The sequence below is a fragment of the Porcisia hertigi genome, chromosome 6 (assembly GCF_017918235.1).
Source record: "Porcisia hertigi strain C119 chromosome 6, whole genome shotgun sequence".
Lineage (NCBI taxonomy): Eukaryota > Euglenozoa > Kinetoplastea > Trypanosomatida > Trypanosomatidae > Porcisia > Porcisia hertigi.
The window spans coordinates 199,483-223,084 of record NC_090565.1 but is presented as its reverse complement, the minus strand read 5'-3'; the positions used below and the strand labels follow the sequence as shown (position 1 = coordinate 223,084).

General features: G+C 58.7%; 7 protein-coding genes across 7 annotated transcripts; all 7 read right to left on the bottom strand.

Annotated features, from left to right (window-relative positions):
• Positions 1-257: 257 nt before the first annotated feature.
• On the bottom strand, positions 258-695 carry JKF63_07130 (uncharacterized protein; the record flags this gene model as incomplete). The annotated part of the gene is made up of 1 exon (XM_067903071.1): positions 258-695. The coding sequence occupies one exon, from the start codon at positions 693-695 to the stop codon at positions 258-260; it is 438 nt and encodes a 145-aa protein (XP_067759509.1).
• A 473-nt stretch (positions 696-1,168) lies between these two features.
• JKF63_07129 (uncharacterized protein) lies at positions 1,169-1,606 on the bottom strand (the record flags this gene model as incomplete). Its single annotated transcript, XM_067903070.1, has 1 exon — positions 1,169-1,606. The coding sequence occupies one exon, from the start codon at positions 1,604-1,606 to the stop codon at positions 1,169-1,171; it is 438 nt and encodes a 145-aa protein (XP_067759508.1).
• A 1,347-nt stretch (positions 1,607-2,953) lies between these two features.
• JKF63_07128 (uncharacterized protein) lies at positions 2,954-3,760 on the bottom strand (the record flags this gene model as incomplete). The annotated part of the gene is made up of 1 exon (XM_067903069.1): positions 2,954-3,760. The coding sequence occupies one exon, from the start codon at positions 3,758-3,760 to the stop codon at positions 2,954-2,956; it is 807 nt and encodes a 268-aa protein (XP_067759507.1).
• A 794-nt stretch (positions 3,761-4,554) lies between these two features.
• JKF63_07127 (uncharacterized protein) lies at positions 4,555-9,756 on the bottom strand (the record flags this gene model as incomplete). Its single annotated transcript, XM_067903068.1, has 1 exon — positions 4,555-9,756. The coding sequence occupies one exon, from the start codon at positions 9,754-9,756 to the stop codon at positions 4,555-4,557; it is 5,202 nt and encodes a 1,733-aa protein (XP_067759506.1).
• A 1,616-nt stretch (positions 9,757-11,372) lies between these two features.
• Positions 11,373-13,997, bottom strand: JKF63_07126 (uncharacterized protein; the record flags this gene model as incomplete). The annotated part of the gene is made up of 1 exon (XM_067903067.1): positions 11,373-13,997. The coding sequence occupies one exon, from the start codon at positions 13,995-13,997 to the stop codon at positions 11,373-11,375; it is 2,625 nt and encodes an 874-aa protein (XP_067759505.1).
• Positions 13,998-14,938: 941 nt separating this feature from the next.
• On the bottom strand, positions 14,939-15,832 carry JKF63_07125 (uncharacterized protein; the record flags this gene model as incomplete). The annotated part of the gene is made up of 1 exon (XM_067903066.1): positions 14,939-15,832. The coding sequence occupies one exon, from the start codon at positions 15,830-15,832 to the stop codon at positions 14,939-14,941; it is 894 nt and encodes a 297-aa protein (XP_067759504.1).
• An 835-nt stretch (positions 15,833-16,667) lies between these two features.
• Positions 16,668-21,839, bottom strand: JKF63_07124 (uncharacterized protein; the record flags this gene model as incomplete). Its single annotated transcript, XM_067903065.1, has 1 exon — positions 16,668-21,839. One exon carries the CDS (start codon positions 21,837-21,839, stop codon positions 16,668-16,670), a length of 5,172 nt encoding a protein of 1,723 aa, XP_067759503.1.
• Positions 21,840-23,602: the final 1,763 nt, after the last annotated feature.

Sequence of the window (23,602 nt, the reverse complement as noted above, 5' to 3'; positions counted from 1 at the left end):
GCCGTTGGGTGCGTGTGTATGTGTGTGAGGGTGTGTGTGTTTTTTTTTCATTATGAATGCATCAGAACTGAGGAAAGCATGAGAAAGGAATGGGGGGAAGAAAAAGAGTTAGCAATGGCTTCAAATACGAAGACAAAATGTGAATTCCGAAAGGAGAGTCACCAAGACACAGACTCACTCACTCACACTCACGCACACTCACACCGACGTCCCCTTACTCACATCGTACCTGTGGGAAAGAGTGCCAGCGAACGCGCTTAGACGAGACCGATCTTGTTGGCGGTGTCCAGAGCATCGTGGGCCGCAGACAGGCGGATGTACGCCTTCTTCAAGCCATCCGGGCGGATCAGGGTGTTCACCTTCACGGCCTTGACCTGGTACAGCTTGCGCATCGCTTTCTTGATCTCAGTCTTGTTGGCGCGGGCATCAACGATGAAGGTCAAGGTGTTGTTCTCCTCAATCTTCTTCATCGCCTTGTCCGTCGTCAGCGGGTAGCGGATCACGTTGAAGGCCGTGATGTCCTTCGACTCCACAGTCACGCGATTGCTCGGCTTCACGGTCGCCGGCTTGCGGTAGGTGTGTGGACGGCGGAACTGGGGGCGGGTATACGACTTGCGAGTCGTCACCTTGACGACCTTCGTCGCCTTCACATCCTTGGCCGCAGCCTTCTTGACTGTCTTCTGAGCAGCGGGCATGATCCCTTGCGAATGAAACCTTAAAGCAGTCAAGGTGGAGATCGATAGAGATGAATGAAAAATAAAAAGAAAATGCAGGAAGTGGAAAGGTTTGCAAAACCCAAAGTCGAAAACAAACACTCAAAGACAAGGATGGAATAGATGAAAGTGCAAAGGGGGGAAGTTTTTTCAGCAACTAGAATAGCACACCTCATTGAAAGGAGCCCCAAGTGTTGGAGTCAAAAATCATTACCTTCGAGCTCCTTTCGCTTGCAGACTCTTGGAAGCTACAGAATCACGGATGCGCGAAGAAGCACAATTTTGACGCCCACACAGTGCAGCGGGGTCGCCTCAGTGCCATGCAGGAGCCACGATTCGCTATGACGCCCTTGTGGCTCCGGTCAAGATCTACGGATCTGAATAAAAATCTAACGTTTCGTTCTTTATGAAATGAAGAAAAAAAACCCAAACCAGTTGCATGATTCAAATTCTGCCTAGACGAGACCGATCTTGTTGGCGGTGTCCAGAGCATCGTGGGCCGCAGACAGGCGGATGTACGCCTTCTTCAAGCCATCCGGGCGGATCAGGGTGTTTACCTTCACGGCCTTGACCTGGTACAGCTTGCGCATCGCTTTCTTGATCTCAGTCTTGTTGGCGCGGGCATCAACGATGAAGGTCAAGGTGTTGTTCTCCTCAATCTTCTTCATCGCCTTGTCCGTCGTCAGTGGGTAGCGGATCACGTTGAAGGCCGTGATGTCCTTCGACTCCACAGTCACGCGATTGCTCGGCTTCACGGTCGCCGGCTTGCGGTAGGTGTGTGGACGGCGGAACTGGGGGCGGGTATACGACTTGCGAGTCGTCACCTTGACGACCTTCGTCGCCTTCACATCCTTGGCCGCAGCCTTCTTGACTGTCTTCTGAGCAGCGGGCATGATGAAAATGAATCTTCAAATAATGGGAAAAAAGATAGCGTTGGAGTTCAAAAAAAAAAGACGCGTTTTTTTTTTTGAGGGGATCAGTTGAGACACGCGGGGGCAGAAATAATTTGATAAAGCAAGCAGAGAGAGAGAGAGTGAGGAGGAGGAAGTAGGATTGAGGCGTGAGGTGGCGAGCGGACAAGTGGAAATAAAACGAGGTCAGGGCACACGCAGCGTTTCCCTTTCCCGGTCACGGAAGCAAAAAGTCTGGTGATATATTCAGGTTAGCGAAAGTCCTCGACTCTCATGCAAGTGGCCCTCAGGTGCCTTTTTTTTTGCTCGCGACCGAGCAATTATTGGGGTCCAAGTTTCTAAGCCTAGAAGGTGCCCTTATTCCTGAATATATGCATATACACACACACATTCAGAGACGTGTACATGCAGATATATGAGTGGTCCAAGCAGACTCTGGAATGAGAACAAAAGAGCAGACTGAGGAGGCCTCTCAAAGCCAAGCGATAGCTACTCTGCTCGCCAGCAGACACTCGGTACTAAAACGTCACCCGCACACTCGAGGCATCTCAGGGAAGGAGTGCTACTGAGCCTTCAAGGCATTCCCCTCAGATCTGCGTCTGGCGGGAACAGAGTGAGTGAACCGGTTGTCAAGATCTTTACGCTGGTTACGCAACATTCTCGAACCCATATGTGCCCTTCGAAACACAAGGTGTGAGATCAGTGGAACCATCCGTTTGAATGTAGGTAGTGAGAGGGAGGGAGAGTAGTGGAGCCAGTAAAAGGAAGCTAGCATAGTGGACTCTGAAGAATATTGTGACCGTAGTTGATCACATCGATGAGGTATAATCGACTCGATACAATCGTACTTTTTTTGAAAACACTTTTTCCCAGGTGCCAATGACTTTAGTGGAGTTGACGCTTTTTTTAAGGCACGAGACGGACTCTTTGGGGCTCTCCAAACACCCCTTTTTTTCTTCCACCGGAGGGGATACTCCTGTGATGGGCTCGATCATTACTTTTGGTGGTTTCTATATTCTCCATCAGCCATAAATCGCTCTCAGACGAGTGAGTCTGGGATGAGAGGAAGCGTATTTTAGAACCCATGCCTGTAAACTAGTTGACCATGTCAAGTCAAAGATCCTCGAGGACGCGTATAACAATTTCAAATCGGTGATGTCCTAAGGTAGAGGAGGGTGGAAAAAAAAACTGGTGTATTTGAGATGATTTTGTCTGAATACTCAGACACAACAACGGTATTAAAAAACACGATTATGGTCGTGGTGCTTGGGAAGCCTGGTAGTCCAGTAATAAAAATGTCAAACTTTTGTGCACACTGTCAGAAAAAATCTATGCAGCACTCTTTAGCTGGTCCTCCTGCGCGAGTAACAACCAGCCCTCCATGTCCTTGCGGTCAGCCTCCTTAACCTGGAAAGCCTTGTAAACTTTGCTCATGATGTTGTTCCACGCAGAGACATAATTGTCTTCGTCGAGAACCTCCTCGAGAGTGACATCCTTGATGCAATCGTGCAGAAGAACATTGTCCTCAACACCGTTGTTCACTTTCACGTACGAGCCGTCCTTGTAGCCACCCAGCTGACGAACGCAATTTAAGGTGTGCTTTGCCACATAGTAAGCCACCAAGTTGAGCCCCAGGTCCTCAGCAGCGCAAATGATGCTCTCTGTGATGACATCGAAACGATAAGCGTTGGCGAGCTGAATGACATTGCGGAAGCTCGGAATGGCGTTCTGTGTATCCGTGAGGGGGAAAAATATTACACCGTTTGGATCACTCGTGCACTCCTTTGCCGGCAGAAACGGTGTCACGGTCTCTTTCAGTGGCTTCAGAGAGACAGGGGGGATCTTGTTGGCCGGGAGGGAGCGCATCTGCATTGCGCCCGAAAGGGAGAAGTGGAGGATGTCGATAAGCTCAATCTTGACGTTAGCCAAATCAGGAGTTGAGTTGAGGTTCTTCCACCACTTCCACGGATAGGAATCCAGAAGTTCAGTTGACTCCATCGTGATAGCAAGAGCCCAATTGTCCAGCGAGCGAACAGTACGCCAGGAAGGGTCAATCATCGCGTTTAGGCCATCCTGCAGCTTTGACAAAGAATGCAAAATTGCAGGTGGAAGAGCGGCGCTACGACAACGCTTCATCTTGCTCATTTGCCCGTTTTGATGGCCTGTTGCTGTGATGGCAGGTGTAATTGTAAGCCTCTATAGCGAAACAGCGAGATGAACTAAGTTCAGCAAGTGGCAAAGATAGAAAGAGGGTGGGTTAGAAGGAGCCAAAGAGGGATTTGTGGAGCGAGGGGTGTACATGGCGTGGGCCAGACGAAAAATAAACGCACTGTGCATTGTGTGGCGCATTTCCGACAAACCAAAGTAGCCATGGAAGGCAATGCGCGTCGGCAGCCCTTTGCCCTCCGCGAAGCGCATGGCGCATCGCCCTTCGCCTGTGTTTGCGCGGTGCCGCCAGCGGCGTTGGGGGGGGGGGGCTTCGCCGCCGCCCCCAAAGCAGGGGGCTGCGCCCTGCGGAGGGCCGGCCCCCCGGCCGCCTCCTGGCGCACCGCCACCAAACGACGGAGCGGGGCGCGACCAACTGGCTGCCAGGCCACGGGAGCGGGCGGTGGAGGCGAAAGCAAGAAAAAAAAAGGAAGCCAGAGAGAAATAGGATGCGCGGGGAAACGGCAGCAACAGAGGCAGCGCGCAATGCACCGACGCGCAAACAAGGGCATAGCGCGAAGGCAGCGGGCAAGCCAGCGACACAGCCAAGCGACGCAACCCCATGATCGAATCAGAGGCGGGGGGAGGAAGCGGGGCAACGAAACGAAAGGGTTTTGATATCAACGCATTTACAAGATAGTCGTCGTCATCATGCGACATATCGACCCACCCAAGTGGGGCAACGCATGTACCGCTGCCGCTGGATACGTCGAGCTTCTGCGCAGCTAAGAAAGCGGCAGGGTGTACACGGCTATCAGATCACGCAAGTTCTGCAAGGTCACCTGCGATGGCGGCGGTCCCCCATTTGCTGAACCAATGCTTTCGGAGGAGCAGATCGTCGTTGATGAGCTGGAGTCATCCTCGCTCTCCTCTTCGTCCATGCCGAGCGACGTCCCGACAAAGTCAAGTAGGTTGATCCCTGTCATGGCTCGCTCGACGCGGGCACGCATGACGTCCGACGTGAGGGCGGGAATGGCGCGACTTTCGTTTAGCTGCTCCTGGAAAAAACGACGAAGCACCCGCAACGGACCATCTGGAATCCAGGGTGCGTGTGGGCTAAAGAGCTCGTGCCTTGCCAGTATCGCGTTGGAGGACGTTGCCGGTGAAGCAACCGAGGCACCTGCCGAGGCTGGTGACGCCGCGGTACCGCCGCCACCCGCTTTAGCCCTCCACGACGCGCCCCGACCGCCCATTGGAGCTTGAGTGGAGACCGCAGCACCAACACCAGCACCCTCGCCACCCCCCGACGCCATATGGATGATGCCCTCAGTGCCAAACAACACATCTACTGCGGTGAGGTTGGCCGGTATGGTGGTGAGCGGGGCAGACGCCGTCGCTGCAGCAACAGAATCCGCGTCCGTCGATGAGCTAAGCACCCCACCGCACGTCATCCACTCCAGGACAGCCAGCGAGGGGAGGCCATCCACCAAAAATGAGCTGACGGACGCCTCCTCCTTGGTTGGCGACGAGCTCGCCGCAGCGGTGCGGCCGAGGCCGGCAGAACGCGCTCGCGGCGCGCGACCGCCACTAAACAGAGGGGCCCAGAGGTACGCAAAGAGGGAAAAGAAGAAGAGCTGCTGCCGCAGCACCGCCTCGTCGCCGCGCCACTGCGCCACAGGGCAGCCGTACACCGCCGACCACGTGTCGGCACGGCAGAGGCCGTCGCGTAGAAGCCGCATCACCAAAAACTGTAACAGTGCCACAGCCGTCACGTAGTTGCCACCACCGGCGCACCATGCAGCCAGCAGTGTGTCCTCCTCCGGCGTGATGCAGCCCTTGAGGGGAAAGGGCAACCCCGCCTTTAGAAAAGCCGCCACGCCGCCCTTTGCCTCTGCCGCGCGCTGGTTCATCACATAGCTGGGCGTGATTAGACGCTCCTGGAAGAATGTGAGCAGGTGCAGCGAGATCTGCACGCACCAGTGAAATAAAAATCCCTCATCGCTGCGGTGCTCGCGCAGCTCGCCGATCGGGAACTTGGGGTAGCTGCCCAGCTGGCCTCTAATCGCCCACACGCCGCTCAGTCCGGCACTCGCGCTTTTGTCGGACGACGCCCTCGCTGAGTCTACAACGTAGTGATGCACCTTGTAGTCGGCGGGGGTGCAGTACTTGCGATCAAGAAACATCACGATGAGCTTCAACATCCGCTCCTCTCGTACACCGGCCCCGGCGAACAACGAGGCAGCCACTGTGTTCTTCTTGTCACCTGCCGCTGGGGACGGTAACGGGGCGGAGGAAGGCGATGTGACAGGAATGGACAGCAGGACTGAGGCCATGTCTGAGTGGGTCTTGTGCGCCCTCTTCACAGTCGCAGCGGCAACTGAAGAAAACGAGACCTTGCCTTTCGACCCCGCCTTCGGCGACCGGCCATCGCCGCCGTCTAGCACCTGCGCACCGAATAAAACGTTTTGCTGTAGTGCAACCAAAGGAGTAGTAGTTGAGAAGCCCGGCCCAGACGCCGTTGATGGAGCGAGCACAGCCTCAGCGCGGGTCACATCGGCGCTGAGAAGCAGCGTCGCACACATCCAACCCTGAACGAGCCGCGGCATCTCCCGCTGCACGCGCTCCAAGTGCTGCGTGCGGAAGCTGAACTGCGCGTCGGCCAGCATGTGCGCCATCGCCCCGCCCCTGGTGAAGAACGAAACCCACACACCGAGGCCGAGTACATCGGAGAGCAGACACAGCGTGCTATCTAGCACCCACGCCGGCGACGTGGAGGGGTTAGAAAAGAGCGGCGCATCCGACACGGCCGAGTTGGTGGACGCAGATGGAAAAAGACGGCGGTGGCTCGTCAGAAACTCTTCGGACGACAGGAACCGAACGAGGGACTTGCGTTGGTGCAGAAGCACGACGATCATCCGCGAGATCAAGTTGCAGAGCACGGCATCGACAGACTCCGCCACCATAGCGTTGGTGAGGAGGTACGCAATGCATTCCGCTTGCTGCACCCGCATTGCCGTGCCAGCGGCCGACGTGAGGCTCTCCTGTTCCTGTACTGACGCGGACGTCATGACCTCCGCTGGCAGCTGATCCGCCCCTGTCAGGGCGGCAACGTAGCCGCACAAGGACTGCAGCAAGCGCACGTGCGTGCTAGAGCAGCCGTTCGTGTAGCGCAGAAACCGGAAGCGCTCGGAGGACAGCGGTGGAGGCGGGGCCGTGGTGAAAAGATGGACAGTGAGGGGCGTGGTGGGTGGCACAATGGAAGACGTGCCAGGCTTGCGAAGCGTCGACACTGCGGCACTGCCGTCGACCGCGCAGTAGGTGATCGCATCACCTTCCCCGCCAAAGGATGGCCCGCTGCGCTTTATCGCCGGCGTGGTTCGTGACGGGGGCGACGGTGAGCCCGGCGCAGCGGACCCGCCTGCCAAGGACACATTCTTGAAGAGTGAGGAAGAGGCAGGAGCCAGCAGGAGCTGGATCAAAAGTGAGTGGCCAGAGAGCGGGAGGGAGCGGATAAGCTGCACCAGCTCCTGGCAGCACACCCGCGCCTTGCGAGCCACATCATCGCAGCGGGAGGGCTGGTAAGGGAACGTAGTACATTGCGGCGCTGGCCGCGCCGATTGCGCCGTCAGTGATGGCCCTGGTGTCGCCGTCGATCCCGTTGCGTCCGCCTTCGACACGTCTGAGGCGGTGGCGGCGGCGGGCGGCGCGGCGGCGGCGGAAGCAACGGTGTTCGACAAATTTGCTTCGTAGAAGGCAAGACTGCTCATGATCAGCTGCTCCATCATCGCCCGCCCACCGTGCTCCACCCGCTCTCCGGTGAGCCGCGTAAAGTCGTCTTCCAGGATGACCAGGCTCGGCGTCAGCTGCCGCATGATGAGGGTGTCGCAGCCGGCGAAGCCGTCAGTGCTGAGCCGCTGCATCACGCGCGAAGTTTGAGCAATCATTTGTGCTGCCTGGCGGATGCGAGTTGGGTCGCCGCCGTCTGTGCCGGTGCCGAAGCTCAGCAGATGCGTCGCCAAAACGTCGCACGCAAAGCGCTCCACGTTGCAGCGTACCCAGAGCAACGCGGCCGAGTTCGGTGGGATCAAGGACCCCGGTGAAGCGGCTGTCGCCCCTCTTGGCGACGCAGGCACCTGCTTTGCGACAACTCCAGCACCATTGATGGCAGCGGCGTGCCTGGCCCCAGGAGTAGGTTGTTTACTGTCATTCTTGCCTGCAGTGCCAGCGCCGGATATGTCGGCGCTGCCATCTTCCATGAACGGCAGCGCAGCCGCGAGGGAAAACCTGAGGGTGTGTTGCCGTCTCACCGTTCTCCGTATCGCTCGCACAAGGAAGTCTACGGTAATGAGACTGGCGTACTGCGGATTCGAGCGCGACTGCAGCCTTTGAACCTCGCCGTGCAGCCACGACGTATGCATCCCCAGGTACACAGCAGCTGCGCTGCGGGATCGGCCAAAGCGAAGCAGGAGCTGTATCAGCGGTATATGGAGGCTCTCAACATACATGGGCGTGACAGGAATCTTGACGACGTTAGTGACAACACTGCTGACGAGGGCCGCTTCGAGGTCCAGCAGAAACGGCATGCACCCCTTCGCCGTGGCCTCGTCGGCAAGGCGGCACAGCAGCTCTGCCGCATCAACGTGGCGGCGCTCCGTGAGGAGCTGGTTCACCTCCTCACGTAGGATGTCCACGAAGGCAGCAGTGTCAGTCGCCTCCTTTTCTGACCTGGCAGCGGCGGTTCTGGGCTCTGCAGGCGCGGAGGAGCTGCCTGTCATGCCAGTCCCACTTCGCAAACATCGCCCCGGTGCGGCGGCTCTACTTTCTGCCTCCTCGCGGTCGCCGAAGCTGGCTCTAGCGGCAAGGCTGGTCCCCATGCCGATTGTGCGTCGCCACTGACGTACCGAGAAGACGTTCAGCCCGCGCGTCGTTGGGCACGAGGCCCCGGCGCTCGCGGGAATGGCATCCACACCACCACCGGCGGCTGTGTCTTCTTCGGCCGCCACACCGCTGCGCGGTATTGTCGAGACGCGCGTTGTGGTGCGGCTGGATGAGGCGGCGGTTGATGGATCAATATCTGCGGCGCCTCCGATCCCCCCGCCAAAGCGGACGTCGCCGCCATTCAACAACGACATATCACTACTGCCTCCAGAGGCGTAGCGCTGTGCCATGCGGCGCGAGACAAGACTCGGTCGTGCGAAGCGCCGCGGATCGCCATCACCAGCGGCACCGCCAAGTGATGAGCTGAATACGCTGCCAGACTCGGTACCGCTGCCGCGCACGTCGGCTGCACCAGACAGTTTGCTAGTCGAAGATGCCCCCCCACCACCACCCACCATGTTGGCGGAGGTGTACTTGCTTATACTGGAGATGGCAGCCTTGGTGCCCTGCACGTTGGCCTTGAGGGCTTCGACGAGGTCACTAGCACGGTCAACGTCGCGGAAGAGAAGCAGAAAACTGTTTGCATGCGCAAAGACAGAGTTGTGCAGTCGGCGCGTGGCGATGCTGTGATCCTCCGTCAAGTCGTGGTCCAGCTTGAAAAAATTCGCTTTGCTGTCGCCAATAAGGCTTGCTAGTAACTCATTCCTGTTGAAGGCGTAGGCGGACCCCTGTTGCTGCTGTGTCGGCCCACTCTCTGAGGCAGCAGCAGCGTTTGGTGCGTACTGCTCTCGGATGTACGTCTCACGTTGTGACAGCATCTGGTCCGCGCGGCTTTTCACTTGCCGCTGTTGTTGCATGCGCTCGGAGAGGCGCTGCGCCTCATCGCGGGATGTGATGCTCGCGGTGCGACGGCCACCAGTTACGGATGCCGCCGGACCGCTGTCTCGCGTTGAGTCTAGAGTTGCACCGAGTATTGGGGCAAGAGAGCGTCCGCCCTGAGCAGAAGAGCCGGAGACGGCCCCGTGGGCATTGTTGCCATCGGCCTCATTGCGCTGGTGACGCCGCAGTCGGCGTGCGGTGCGCACCTCACGGCGGCGGTCGCTATTCATTGTCACCCACTCTTACTCCTCTTCAAACTATCTTGAGTGGTGATGTCTGAGACCCACACGTTTCTGATCCAGACGACCGTCCCCTCTCTCCTCCCTCTCCCCTCCCCCACACACTCTTCACTCCCGTGGGATGGACAAGGAGGGTGGCAGATGGAAGAAGAGAGACGCACTGCGTGAGGTATAAGTCTCTCTCTCGTACGGCAAGTATGCTGGCCCTGAATATCCAATACTCTTTACACCACCAACAAAACACCAGTTCCCGGCCAGCCACACCAAGTAGTGCACACGCGCAGCGAGCAGCCGTGGTGGTGATCCCTTGTCGAAAAAAAAACACAAGCGACTCTATGTCGCTCTGTTGGCAACTAAAAAATAAAATAAAAAATCGGTTCAGGGGGAGCGTGGCGTGGCGGTGTGTCGTTGAAGGGGAAGGGAGTACACCACTGTTGTGGTGTGTGGGCGTACTCCGGTCCTATTGCACTGCGTCGAAGAAACTCTGGAAGTGTTTGCGGGTGCTTGCAATGTGAAATCAAACAGATGGGAGACAGCCCCAAAAGTCTCGGAATGCGAATAGAGCACAAAGGAAAAAAAGTGGTGGTGTGGGTGGGTGCAAGGGAGTACCGAGGCGTTGATACGATCAAAGGTGAGTGAAGCGTGAGGAGAGATGAGAAGAGGTGTACAGAAAAAAGAAACGAGGGCCTGCGAACACCATGATGACCACACACCACATGGGAAGGACAGCGAATCGGATGCTACACAGAAAACAAAGCATCACACGCTCACACGCCGGTGAAACACACAGAGAGCACACAGAATGCGTGAGAGTCGCTGTCATCGCACACCTTACCAACACGCTGGAGAGTATCCATGAAAACTTAACCTCCACTGTGCCCTCTCCTACTTGCTGATAACGGGAGAGAGAGAGGGGGGGGAGGGGAGGGAGAGAGGAAATCCAAGTGGCCTCCTCCCCCCCCCCCGCCAAGGCCAGAGCCACTCCCCCTGGTGATGGTGGGTGTAGAGCGTAGCCATGACATGTAGGGGTGGTTAGAGCAATGCGTCTCCTTCGGTATCTGCAGTCGAGGCTCTCAAGGCGGCACCGTGTCAGCGTCGTTCACACGCGTCACACTCGATTCTTCCCCTAACCCTACTCACTGATGTATGTGTGTGTGTGTGTGTGTGTGTGTGTGTGTGTGTGTGTGTGTGTGTGTGTGTGTGTGTGTGTGTGTGTGTGTGTGTGTGTGTGTGCTGGGGAAGGCGGGTGGCGGGGAGGTCCAGTGCGGTGTGCGAGCGCCCCCTGAGTTTGTATGGCAGAGAAGAGGCGCAGAAGGGGAGGAGAGGAGGAGGGGCAAAACGCGAGACGACAAAGTCGTCTAATGAGAAGACGGGAGAGGCCAAAACACCCACGCCGCGCGTTGACCCGGCCTTCGTCTGGTCTCTTCCGCTTCCCCAGTTTATCTTTTTCCACATCTCCCCCCTTATCTTGCCTCTCCTCCCCTCTTTCTCCCTCACACACACACTTACACAGACTCACGCACACACTCACGCACACAAATAAAAATATATGCACATCCCCTCTGGAGTAACGCCTTCGGCTCTGGTCAGCTGGTGAGTAAAAGCTGCTACATGACAATCCCTTTAGAGAGATGGTCACACACATCACTCGCACCACTACTCGAGCTGCATTTAGAAGACGAGGACCCTGATGATAATGGCGACGCGGCGGCGGCTCTCGGCAGCCAGTCCGGAACGTCCTCGTACCGCTCCATGCACGGCTCCACCTCGTCATTGCGAAAACATATGATACAGTGCAAGTTGCCCCCCTCTTTCTTCGGCTTAGCTGATGACGGCAGCAATGGCTGAGGATGGCGCACTTCCGCCGCGTTGTCCGCCACGGCACGAGAAGCGTCGGAGGGCGGCGGCGGTGGCGGCAGTAACGACGATTGAAGTGGAAGTGACTGTACAGACGCTAAGCCCAGGCGTTTTGCTGAGGACATGGCACTCTCCGCAAGAGGTGCTCCAGGTGATTCGGTATCCAACCGTGGCGCCAACGTAGCCCTGGGGTACGCATCCACGTTTGCCACTCGACTCGGAGCCAAGTGTGTAACGGCCACCTCTCGCTCCACCAACGCCTGTGGGTGCCGCACTGTCGTCAGAAATGAGTCGCTCCCCGAGTCCTCGGGCAGCTCAAAGAACTCGGGTTCAGGAACGACTATGGTGGACACCCCACGAGATGAGGTGGGGGCGGAGGGGTGAGGCGTGTGTAGCTGCGAAGATAACACCGGCGTTTTCGACGGCTGGGTAGGCTTTATGGCAGCTCCGAAGACTTGCACTTCCACCGTACCACAGGTGCCGCTGCTTGCTCCATCTTCAGGGACGTCGACGCCTATACTCGCAATGACGTCGCGCACCTCCGTAACGGCGCTGCAGAGAGGCGCACTCGGCGACGGTGGAACCAGTAGTGTCGCAGGGGTACTGTCGTTCCCACATTGTTTCCCGTCCTGCTGCCCTGCCGGGTGCAACGTCGTCTCCTCCACCGGTGTTGCCGCCGCCGCTGCCGCCGCGTTGTGAGTCACCGTGGTGGCATCGGGGCCAGCGGTATCACAGCCTTTGTCCGCCGCCTCCTTTCCTAACTTTCGGTTTGGGACGCGCCGCTGCACACCCGCTTCAGGTTTGCGAATGTTATAGAAAAAAGGTGATTTGCACTCGATATCCTTCACAATCTGCGACCACTTGCGCGCGTACATTGCCTCATGCCGACCGCGACTGACCTCCCCAATAAAAATGGTCGTCTCGCAGTTGGACTCCGCCACGGTCGGCTTCAAGAAATCTGTCTGCGCAAGCGGAATGTCTTGGTAACCGAGTGGCACCATGTAGTGGTTGTAGCAATGATAAATCAGGGCGCAGTGCGGATCGCGCAGCGCCGCCTTCACCGCTGCCAGAGCTTCCGTGTCGTTGGCGTAGAGGTGCGACGTGGTACTGCTACCGTGGGCCTTGTACAGAATATACGCACGACCGCGCAACCCAAAGTGGCGATTCAATGCGTGGAACCACCGAATCAGCGTGGCGTTGCCAGTGAAGGACCCCCACATGATTTCTCCAAACGGCGGCTCAAAGCCAAGGATCGACATGATCTCTTCCTGTGAGTGAGGCGCGCGGTCGGCCCCGACCGCGCTTTCGCCCAGCCAGCTGTACAAGTAGTTATACACGGACGTCAGGGAGGCTATGCCGCAGCTGCGAGGGTACTGCTTGTTCACACACAGCAGTCGTGGCAGGCGGAGTACCAGCCGCTTCTCTAGGTCGGCCCGCGTCGTGGCCAGGTTTCGGGGGATGAGCGCGTCACGGTCCACGGCGAGGGTATCGAGGTGCACCACCTGTAGGTGCGAAGACCCTGTTGCTACTGATGTGCTAGCACCAAGCGTGACGACAGCGTTGCCCTCACTGTCTGCGCCGAGGCCACCGGCGCCGCCTGTACCGCCCCCAACCGCCAACCCGCCCATCATGGTCGTTGATGCACCTGCACCAGCAGTCCGACTGCGCAGATGAAGTTTCTCGATCGTGTCTCGTTCCTTTTTCGACATCTTACGCGTCGGCCGAGGCTTTGCAGGCGAGAAGTCAATCAACCACGCCTGCGAGTCTGCTACCGCTGCGGCAGCGGTGGAGGACTCAGCGTGTAGACGGGATGCGGTGTTATCAACCTGCTGGATACAACTCTGCTTTGACTGCTGCTGCAGCTGCCTCGAGTCACCGCCGGCTGCTGTTCCCGTGTCAAGCCGTCCCTCGGTGGACGAGATCCACGACGCCACGGGGGTGTCGTCGTCGTGCAGTGCTGCAGCAGTGGGAGGGTTGCTTTCCATCAAGGCGGTGCCAGCAACAGGCGACGTACGCAAGCCAGCCTCGTTCTCTGTCAGTGCGGCCGATAAACTCGACGTGTTCACCGCAGTACTCTCCTCCGGTTCCATGGCAATCCCGATCGGCATGTTTAGCTGCTGTGGCGTCGTCGGCTGTATATCAAAAGAGGACACACATGCTGGAGATATGGCAAACACCTGACGCACCTTGTGCCTGCTGCTACTGCCACCCTCGCCCGAGCTGACCTGGTGCTCTTTGCAAACCCGTGCCGACAAATCGACCGTCTGGCTCACCTGTGACGTAGCAGGGGTTGTATTAGGTGCGCCGTCAGCCACACCCGCAGTTATTCCCCCAGCGCCTGCAGTATCAAAGAGATCTGCACATCGCTGCTCCATTCGTCCCAAGGTGTCGCTGTCGCCAACGGAAGAAACTGCTAGAGGGAGACGGGATAAAAACAAATTGAGGAGGGAGGAAGGGGGTGGAGGCTTCGGACGAGATGAGCAGCCCCCTATGCATCACCTGCGTGTGTGTGTGTGTGTGTGTGTGTGTGGACTTGTGTCCAAGAGTTTCAATCGAAGAGCGCAGGATGGAAGAGAAGGGAATAAGAAGATGCTCCAAAAAGTGGCGAGGCGGAGAGACGGGGTGTGGGAGTGCTCTCGCTGGGGGGGGGGGGGGTACCGGTCGCTTGTACACCGCACTCGACCTCCCCCGCCACCCGCCTTCCCCAGCACACACACACACACATACATCAGTGAGTAGGGTTAGGGGAAGAATCGAGTGTGACGCGTGTGAACGACGCTGACACGGTGCCGCCTTGAGAGCCTCGACTGCAGATACCGAAGGAGACGCATTGCTCTAACCACCCCTACATGTCATGGCTACGCTCTACACCCACCATCACCAGGGGGAGTGGCTCTGGTCTTGGCGGGGGAGGAGGAGGAGGAGGCCACTTGGATTTCCTCTCTCCCTCCCCTCCCCCCACCTCAACATGCACCTGACACAGACACATGCACGCGCGTAGAGAACAACGAGAACGACAATCGACACACCATCATCGCCAAAAAAAAAACATCATGTTTACACTTACAAGTAAACGCAGACAATGAAACACGCAAGAGGCAGCGATACAGGCTTTTTCCCTGGCGAGCAAGAGCCTTTCTCCAACACGGTCTCTTGCACGCACGCACGCACCACCATCCCCCCCGTATTGTTTTTTTTTACAGAGAGGACACCTTCATTAGAAAAGGATAAGTACGACATATCAGAGAGACTCCCCTGTGCCTGTCGGTGCCGTTGGGGCTGTGAACGAGCTCGCTTTTACAGACACCAATGATCTCTATTCAAACGGGCAACTCGCTGCATTCACCTTTGATGGTCTCTCCGCCGCGATGGCGGCGATGTGTGCTGCATAGTCCTCAGGACTCAACGTCGCCCACCAATACGCCTTGTGGATGGACTGCCGAAAAAGCGCGTACTGGTGATCACAAAAATACAGCGTGCGCAGTTTCCATACGTCGGGAGTCCAAATTAAAACGATGCTGCCAGCGCACAGCCACGGCACCCACCACCGCTGCATCAGTGGTATCCAGCTGGGGTGCTGCCGGCGGAAGAGCCACGTGTTCACCCTCGGCACAGGTGCGGCCTGGATCGCACCTGTAGCCCGAGGCGCTGGCGCAGGCTTCGCCATGGATGCACTCCCGGCAGGGTCCGTGAACTGCGACAGCTGTGCCGGATCGATTGCTGACGTCCTCTCTACCTTGAAGCCACGTGACGTTTGCAACGTCTGCCGGTGCAGGTAGGTATTGCCTGATTGAAGGGCAGCTGCAGCCTCCTCGGGGGAGAGGTGCAGCCCGGGCCCGCCTGAAGAGCCCACCACCGGGTCCGCCACTGTCGGCGTCACCGTCGCATCTGCAGCTGCAGCTGCCTCGGCCTCCAAAGCGCGCTTTGCATGGCGGCCAAAGAAGGGCACAGCGCTCCAGCAGCGCACAGCATACGATTCAATGGCCTTCGCGTTGGCAATGTCATAAGCGAGGATCTCCTGCTGGATATCGCTGACAAAGGCCTCGGCGGCCTGCAGGTCAGCCGCCTCGGGGCTGTTAGGCGAGAGTCCCTCCTTCGGTATACCAAGAAGAAAGTTACGGGTCAGGTTGTCGGCCTGCTGCGCTGTTGTGCCTGACGTGGCCGAGCCGATGTTCGGCGCTGAACCCGACGAGAACGCGTGGCTACTCATCCCTGCCGTGTCAGCGCCACTAGTACAGCGTACAGAAAAGCGAGGGGAATATTAGTTTATAAATAATAACGCAGAGACGGTGTTGTGTTGTATAACAAGAAAGGGGGAGAAGGGAGCGAGATCACCCCGAGACACAGGTGCACCACGACAGAACGGTGTCCTGTACGAGAAAAGTGTAGAAAAAAAAAGCGCTCGCACGCACGCACGCGCGGCAGACGTCGTCGGCACAGTCGCCGAGATATACCCCACCCCACCCCTTTTTTTTTGGTGCAACGGGGGAGAGAGAGAAAAAGGAGTATATAGTCACACCCCCTCCTGCTCTCGATGCTGATAATGTACGTGTGTTGGCTCGCTGCTGTTCATGTGCGCACGTTTTTGTGCCCCACCATCGGGGGGAGAGGGGGAGAGAGAGGGGGGGGGGCAGGAAGAGGAGGACAACGAAGAGAGAAAGAGAGAAAGAATAGTGAAGAGCTGGTGCCAGTGGCTTGGAAGAGGAAGGTAGCGGATTGAGAGCATGTGTGGATATGGCCACGTCCAATGCGACATGGGTGCACACGCATCCGCATAAAGACATACGCATATGCGCGGCGCCCCGCCCCCACACTCTTGACGCCCGAGCGTGTGCGGGCGTGTTGGGGGAGGGGGGCTGAGGTGGCGGCCACACACCCCAGCCCCTTCTTGCCCCAAACGGCAGCAAGCGTACATCTTTCAAGTGGGGTAGAGGGGAAGACTGACACATGCAGGAACAAAATAAAAGGTAGAAAGTCTTCATGGACGGCCGCATGCGTGGGCGGGGGAGGAGGGGGAGGGGGAGAGGGGGGGAGGGGGGGCTCACTCAGCTCAGCAGACCGGAAAGAACCGCAGCGCCGTACTTGCCATGGCTCAGATACACCTCGCGCAGCAGAGGAAGCTGCCGACAAGCCATAAAGTCGCCACCGCCGGGTGGGTCCCCACTCTGACGCAGTGCTTCTGCCGCTGCAGACATAAGCGCGCCCTCGTCCAGGTGGCGGCACCCCCGCAGCCACATGCGCTGATAAAGATGGTGGTTCTGCACCCCATCCGATGCCCGTGAACTCGATGATGTCGAGGCACACAATATCATCCGCAAGTCGCGAAGGTCAACACCGGTATTGGAGAGGTTCAGCTCTGCCAAGCCTCGCAGACGGCCAAGCACGCTCAAGTTTTGATCTGTGTGACATGACAGACGCCTGTACGGCGCACCTCGCTCCACCGGAGCCGCAGCACCACTGCCCAATTGCACGCACCCCGCCAACGAGAGAACGCGGAGGGCAGGGCAACACGCAATGTATGGGAACGCGTCAGCGTTCGTGAGATGCGTGGCCTCCGTGACCGTAAGCTCACCCAGCGCCAAGCGCCGTGGTGTACCGTCCCCCTTCAGTGCTAGGAATCGCAACGAGGAGAGTTGCCGGCAGTTTGACATTTGCAACACCTCCAACTGAGGGAAGAACGCCAGCGCCGCAAGACCCTCCGCTGTGACCTCGGTGTTGGAAAGAACGAGCACGCGCAGCGTGGCGGCGAAGGCGGGGAGTCGACCGTGCCACTGCAGAGGTCGCTGCGGTGGATGCAGGCCATGGTGACCTTCCGTTGTAACCCCATCCTCCCCCTGGCGGGTGGTCGCTGCAGCAGTCGCTAGAGTCTCACTCGGATCGCATGGGCACCACGCCGCCAACGACCGTACTCGCGTGCTTGCAATGTCGAGGACTTCCAGACATGTCCACGACGCCAAAGCCGCTGTCAAGGTGGCATCCGTGACGTTGGTGTGATAGAGATCAAGCTCTACAACGTTCGTGAAGCCGCGCAGTGGGTGAAGGTGCGTCACGGCGTCGCAGGAACGCAGCAATACGTGACGCAAATGCGGAAAAATAGCAGCCGGTGGAAGCGCTTCGTCTGGAGCCAGGGTGAGGCTCACACCCTCCGCGACGACGTCGCCGCCGCCGCCGCCGTTCCTCCTGCGCCCTGCCAGATGCTCTGTGAGTGCCGCAGCAGCAGCCTGCATTGCCACGGTAGCTTCGTCAGCCACAAGCCCAGCCAAACCGTCGGCGGTGAGCTGTTTTGTGTAGGAAAGATCCAGAACGGTCAAGAGGGGGTAATTCCGGGCTGGACGATGCGATACGCTGGCCACCGTTGACATTGACGGGCGCAGCCCGAAGGACTCGTCTCCGGCAGCACCGCCAGCCGTAGCGGGCCTGAGGCTGCTGGGCTCTACCAGTAGTGTTGGCAGGCGTGACAACTCTGAACACTCCTGCAGCCGCAGCTGCTGTAAGGTGCGAGAGAGGCGCAGGCCCGCCAACCCCTCAGGCCCCACACGGGTGCGACTGACGTCCAACGTGCGTAAGGACGGAAGCATTGCAGCAACGCTGACGTTTGTCACCCCAGGGCACCGGTCCAGCACGAGGCAGTCTAACGCCGCCATTCTGTCGAGGAAGCGAAGCCCGGCATCGGTCAACCCCGTGCTGGTGGCAATCAGGACGCGGAGCCCACTCAGCAGGGGAGCGGGCTCGGCGCCTCCGGCCGCGATCGCTTCGTCGACAGCGTCAGCAGCAACGGCGCCGCTCCTGCCATGGCCACCCGCCTCCGCCGCACCCCCGGCTGCCGTCGCTGCACGCACACTAGTAGTGAAAGGGCCAGTGGAAGCGGGTACGGCCGTTGGCGCGGCTCTCGTTGTGGGAGTCCGCATCCGTCCTGTGAGCGGCGGAAGCACTGTGAACGCTGGGATACCGCCGATAGTGGTGTGATGAACCACGGGAAAGGCGGATGCGCTGACGCTGGCAGCTGCAGCTGTTGCGCCGCCGCCATCGCCCCCCGCTTCCATATGGGCCGAATCTGCCTCCTTGCACCACAGCTGATGAGCAGCGGTGAACGAGGGGCATCCCTCCAGCTTCAGCCATGCCAACCGAGGGCAGCGCCCTAGAGGGTACAGCGCGTGCCCCTGCACAGAGCACAGCGACAGGTTGAGTTCGTGCAGATGAGGCAGAAGCGGTAGCCATGCGATCTGCGAGAGACGTACGCACCCTTCCAATGAGAGGCGATGCAAGCGGCGCAGCTGTGGGACATCACGGGCGACATCGTCGTCAGACACCTGCGTGTAGGAGAGGTCGAGGTCGACCAGGGTGTCAGCCCAGTACGTGGAGCGCGGCGGCGATGAAAGGCAGCCGTGACCTTTGCGACGACGGTGACACTCCTGTGAGCGGGAGCGAGAGCGGTGGCGATGGAGTCGAGAAGCAGGTACATTCACACGGTCGCTGGATGATGAAGCCAAAGGCCCGAATAATACAGGCGGCGGTGGGCCTGCATGGAAAAACCGGCGCCTGTCGGATCTCATCACGGTTGAGGGCCCACCATCCCCGGCCTGCCCACGAGTAACAGTAGTGGTGTGAGAATTAGAGGTCGACAGCGCCGACGGCGAGGTCGCCGCGGTGACACGAGTCGACGGTGGAGACGCAGGGGGCTGCTGCAGCGAAGTCACCAGCTCCGGGCACAACGAGTGAATGAGCCGGGGTGCCAGGCTGGGTCGAGAGTCCGCGTAACCTCTCGCTGGAACGGGGGATGAGGTGCCGTTTGTTGGGAGTGAGGACTCTGACAGAACTTTTCGAGCTGCAGGAGCGGGTTTCGGGCCCACCAATGTGACCCTGGTGGCACTAGCCCTAGTCTGGGGTGAAGGCCGCCGGCACGACGGCGCCGAGAGGCTGATGGCGTCCGCCGGTAACCCACTCAAGAACCTGCCCTCAGTAGTGGTAGAAGCAGCGCCTCTGCCGGAATCAGTTGTCTCAGCGCCGGAGATGCCGCTGGCATTGGATGCGGCGCACTCATGTGTGCCCAGAACGACATCCTGTGGACGCAGGACAAAGACAAGCTGCCGCCGCTCCGCTGTATCTGTCTGCGCAGCCTGCCACAGCGACATTCGCATCTCCAGTTCACCTTCCTCGTCCGGGGAGAAGAGGTCCAGCTGGCTGCTCTGGTGCGGCAACAACCGGCTGTGTGGCAGATGGAATGTTGACTGAACCGAGGAGGCATCTGTCCCACGGCCAGCCTCGCTGCATGGGCCGAGCGCGTCCACTGTGTCGCTCGCTGCTGCTTCCCCAGGCGGTAAGGTGCTGAGCCGCGTGTGCGTGGCGTCGTCAGCTGCCGCACACGCTGCTGACGCGGACGAAGAGAAAGGCAATGGCAAAGTGGGCGCTTCCATGTGAGTAGCGGTGGCGGTAGCTTTGCTTCTCGACCCTGGCTGATGCAGGCAGGTGAGTTGATACACACCATCGTTGTCGGGCGAACCCATGACTGTCTCCGGCTGCGCGGTCACCGCCGTGTTTGCCGTGGTGGCTGAGGTCGCCACAGATGAGGTGTCCGATAGTGGAGGACACAGAAAGGCGGTTGTTTCGATTCGGCTGTTCATGGCGAGTGAAAGATGCGTCACGTCAGGGCAGACGCGGGTGAGATGCCGCAGCTGTGCGTCAGACAAGGAGCCGTGCGTGAGACGCAGCGAGCGCACCTCCGGGTGAGCCGGCAGCAGCGCTAGCACTGCGGCGTCGGCTGCTTTTCCGTGAACGTGGAGCTGCGTCACAGAAGAGCGAAGCGTGAGGATGGGTGGTGCCGAAGGTGCCCCTGGGGTACCAGAGGACGGCACTATGTCAGCCGCCCCGTCGGCACTGGCCACCACCACGGCAGCACCACTCCCACCAGTAACGAGACCACAGCGAAGCTCATCCTCGGAAACCCTAAATCCGCAGTCGCCAGCACTGCGGCAGACGGACTGTACGCCATCGCTCTCTGTCACGAGTGGGGGAGTCTTCCCGTCAAGTTCACCACACGTGCGCTCCCTTTTACCGTGTCGCTCGTGCATCGGTGATGGGGCCGGTTTCCCCGTGCTCTCGTCTGTCGCTGCTGCCGCCGCCGCTGCCTGCTGCTGCTGCTGCTGCTGCGGTGGGAATGATTGAAACGATCCCGACAGCGCTGCCCACAACGCCTGTATGTCCTCCTCGCTGTACCGCAGGAAACTCAGCGATACAGGCAACTGCCTGCGGTGCACCCACCACAGCGCATGGCAGAGAGTCTGCAAGGCAGTGGGAATCGACGACGGTGCTCGCGACGCCGTAGGAGGTGAGAGAGCAGGCGGAGTGGGACGCAAAGGTCGAAGCAGCGGTGGCGAACCGGTGGGGATGCTGGTGAGCGTCGCCGGGGCCTCTCTGACACTGGAAACGAGGACAGCGTTGATCTTGGCCCCCGCCGCGGTCGAGGCGGGCGACACAGCCTTCACCGACGAGGGCGCGGCCGAAAGTAAGGCGGTGCGTGTTTGCACCACCGATGCCGGAGAAGTCCCCGCCGAGGCAGCGCGAGGCACCGCGGGAGCCACGGGAATTCGGCAACTCTGAAGAGCGGCAGACAGCGAGGGGAGCAGCCGGTGGTGTGGTGGGGACGTTGCAGAAAAGCTGCTCAATGTACGGGCACCGTCACCGCCGCCAGGGGTGACTGCCGAGGCGGGCCGTGCCGGGGTTCGGCAAGCAGCCAAGTTTGCCAGGGTCGCCATCGCTGTCGCCTGCGGCTGCGTGACTGAGGAGCTCGAGGACGTGCGCAGTGGCTGAAAGGGAAGCGTCGTGATAGCCACATTCGTTGAGCATACGAGCAATAGTGAGTGTGACGCGTCTGACGCGGTCTCTTCGTGTCGATGAGAAGCCACAACCCCTTCAGGGCAAGTAATGCGACGTCGAGACGCGCGACGCGCACCCGCTCGCGAAGGGTGCGGGCCACTTGCCTGCGAGAGCTGATGTGGCTGAACCTGCAGAACCAGCGAGCCCAGTGGTGGTAGCACACAGCCTCCGGAGAGGTACATCTCCAACCCGCATCGCGACTGCGGAGACGCCGCCATGAAGGCCAGTGGACGCGTCACGGACGCTGGAGCTGACACCGTCCACGAGGCGCCAGCAGAGGGAGTAGTGATCGCTGCGGATGTGGATGGCGCCTGCGTCGCCGCTGCAAAGAGGGCATTGGCCATGATAGGCTTCGAGCGCACCGGTCGTCCGTGTGTTACCTCACCGAAACCGGTTGCGTAACCGCTGCTGCTGCTGATATTGGCTGTGTTGCCGGCAGCGGAGGCGGCATTGCATGGTAAACACTCAATGATGGCCTTCAACGCAACGGAGGTGAGCTGCACACGGGCATAGGGCTCAGAAGTCAAGCGGTCAGTCGCTGGAGTGGATTGAGAAGCACGAGAATAAAAAGTCGGCGGTGCAGGCGTTGCTCCGAGAGAGAATAATACGCTCTGCTCCTGCTGCAACGGAGGCGGTGACGCCATCCTTGCTTCAGAAGCCCGAGCTGCGCGCGCGCGTGTGTGTGTGTGTGTGTGTGTGTGTTGTTGGGTGTCTGAAGCGCGCAGGAATATGCGCAGTTCGAGTGCCACCAAAACCAACACCCCCTTCCGCCCTTTGTGCGTGAAAAATCCGAGATTTTCAAAGTCGTGGCTTAGCAGCCACCTTAGCCAGTACGGGACCACAACCGCTCCGCCTCACAGGCTAAACCCAGACGAGAAGAAGAAGAGCAACTCTCCCCCACCCCCACCCAAAAAAAAAAAAACGATATTGAGAAACAATTTTCAAGAAGAAAAAATGGGTCGCCAAAAGTGAAAGGAGGTGGGGAGTAGTGGGGGGAGGGGGGGGGGTCAAGAGATCGAGGATGCGCAAGCAGCCCACAAATACAAAATGACAAAGAAAAAGAGAGCAAACTAAAGAAAAATATAAAAATAGAGAAGTGGGATGATAAAATACAGCAAATAAAGCCGCACAGTCACACACACACACACACACACACAGACAGAACGAGATGATGATGTCGAGCCCAAATGGCGGATGATGTAAAGCGTCAGAGAGCACTGGACGCGAGATTTGGTGTCTCCGCGCGCGTGTGCTGCGGGGGAGGTAAGGGGGGTAAGAGGGGGAGGGGGAGGGCGAATGATCACCAGAGCAAAATTTATTCAGTCATGACAAGTACACAGCCCAGTCACAGACCCACCGCTAAGAGGGAAAAAAGGCGCTTCAAATACTCATAAATATGAGCATACATAAATCAGAGTATACTTGCCGGCAATGAAAAAAAAAAAGAGAGACCGAAGGCAGAAAAAAAAATGGGAGTGGGAGAAGTGAGGGAGGGGAGGGGGGAGGGACAAGGAAAGGGGACGCGTTCGTGTGTGAGGATGTGCGTGTGTGATGTTTCTGGCTACGTTGCCTCCCCCCACGACGACACTCGGGATAGTAGAGTTGTGGAGGGGTGGAGGGGGGGTGGGGGGGGTTGGTGATGCCGTAGCGGCAGCGACGCAGCTGCGGCGTCAAGATGGGTTAAGGAAAGGATGTCAGCGGTGAAGAAATCTAGAGAGGAATGAAAAATGGTCGCCGGCCCGTCCGTCCACCGTGACAACTGCCATGCCATCAAACAGGGCATCCCATTTGTTGTGAGTGGCTCACATGCATGTCGAAAACGGGTTGCTGAGCCTGCAGATGGAGAGTGTGCACCTCCCTGTGTGTGTGTGTGTCTGTGTGTATACACGGAGAGGTGAAGGTGTGGTGCACACATTGCTGAAGAAGCACAGCGAGAGATGCATAGTAGACATCCACCGCGGTGTGGGGCACGTTGGTCAAACAGCTCCGCAATGGTTCGCTACTCTCTGTAACATCGCCCAGAGTGCAATCCGACGCATAGGAGCAGCGGAACGAGTGTTTTCTTCGCCCTTTTCATTTTCTTTTTTTTCTACATCTCACTCCAGCA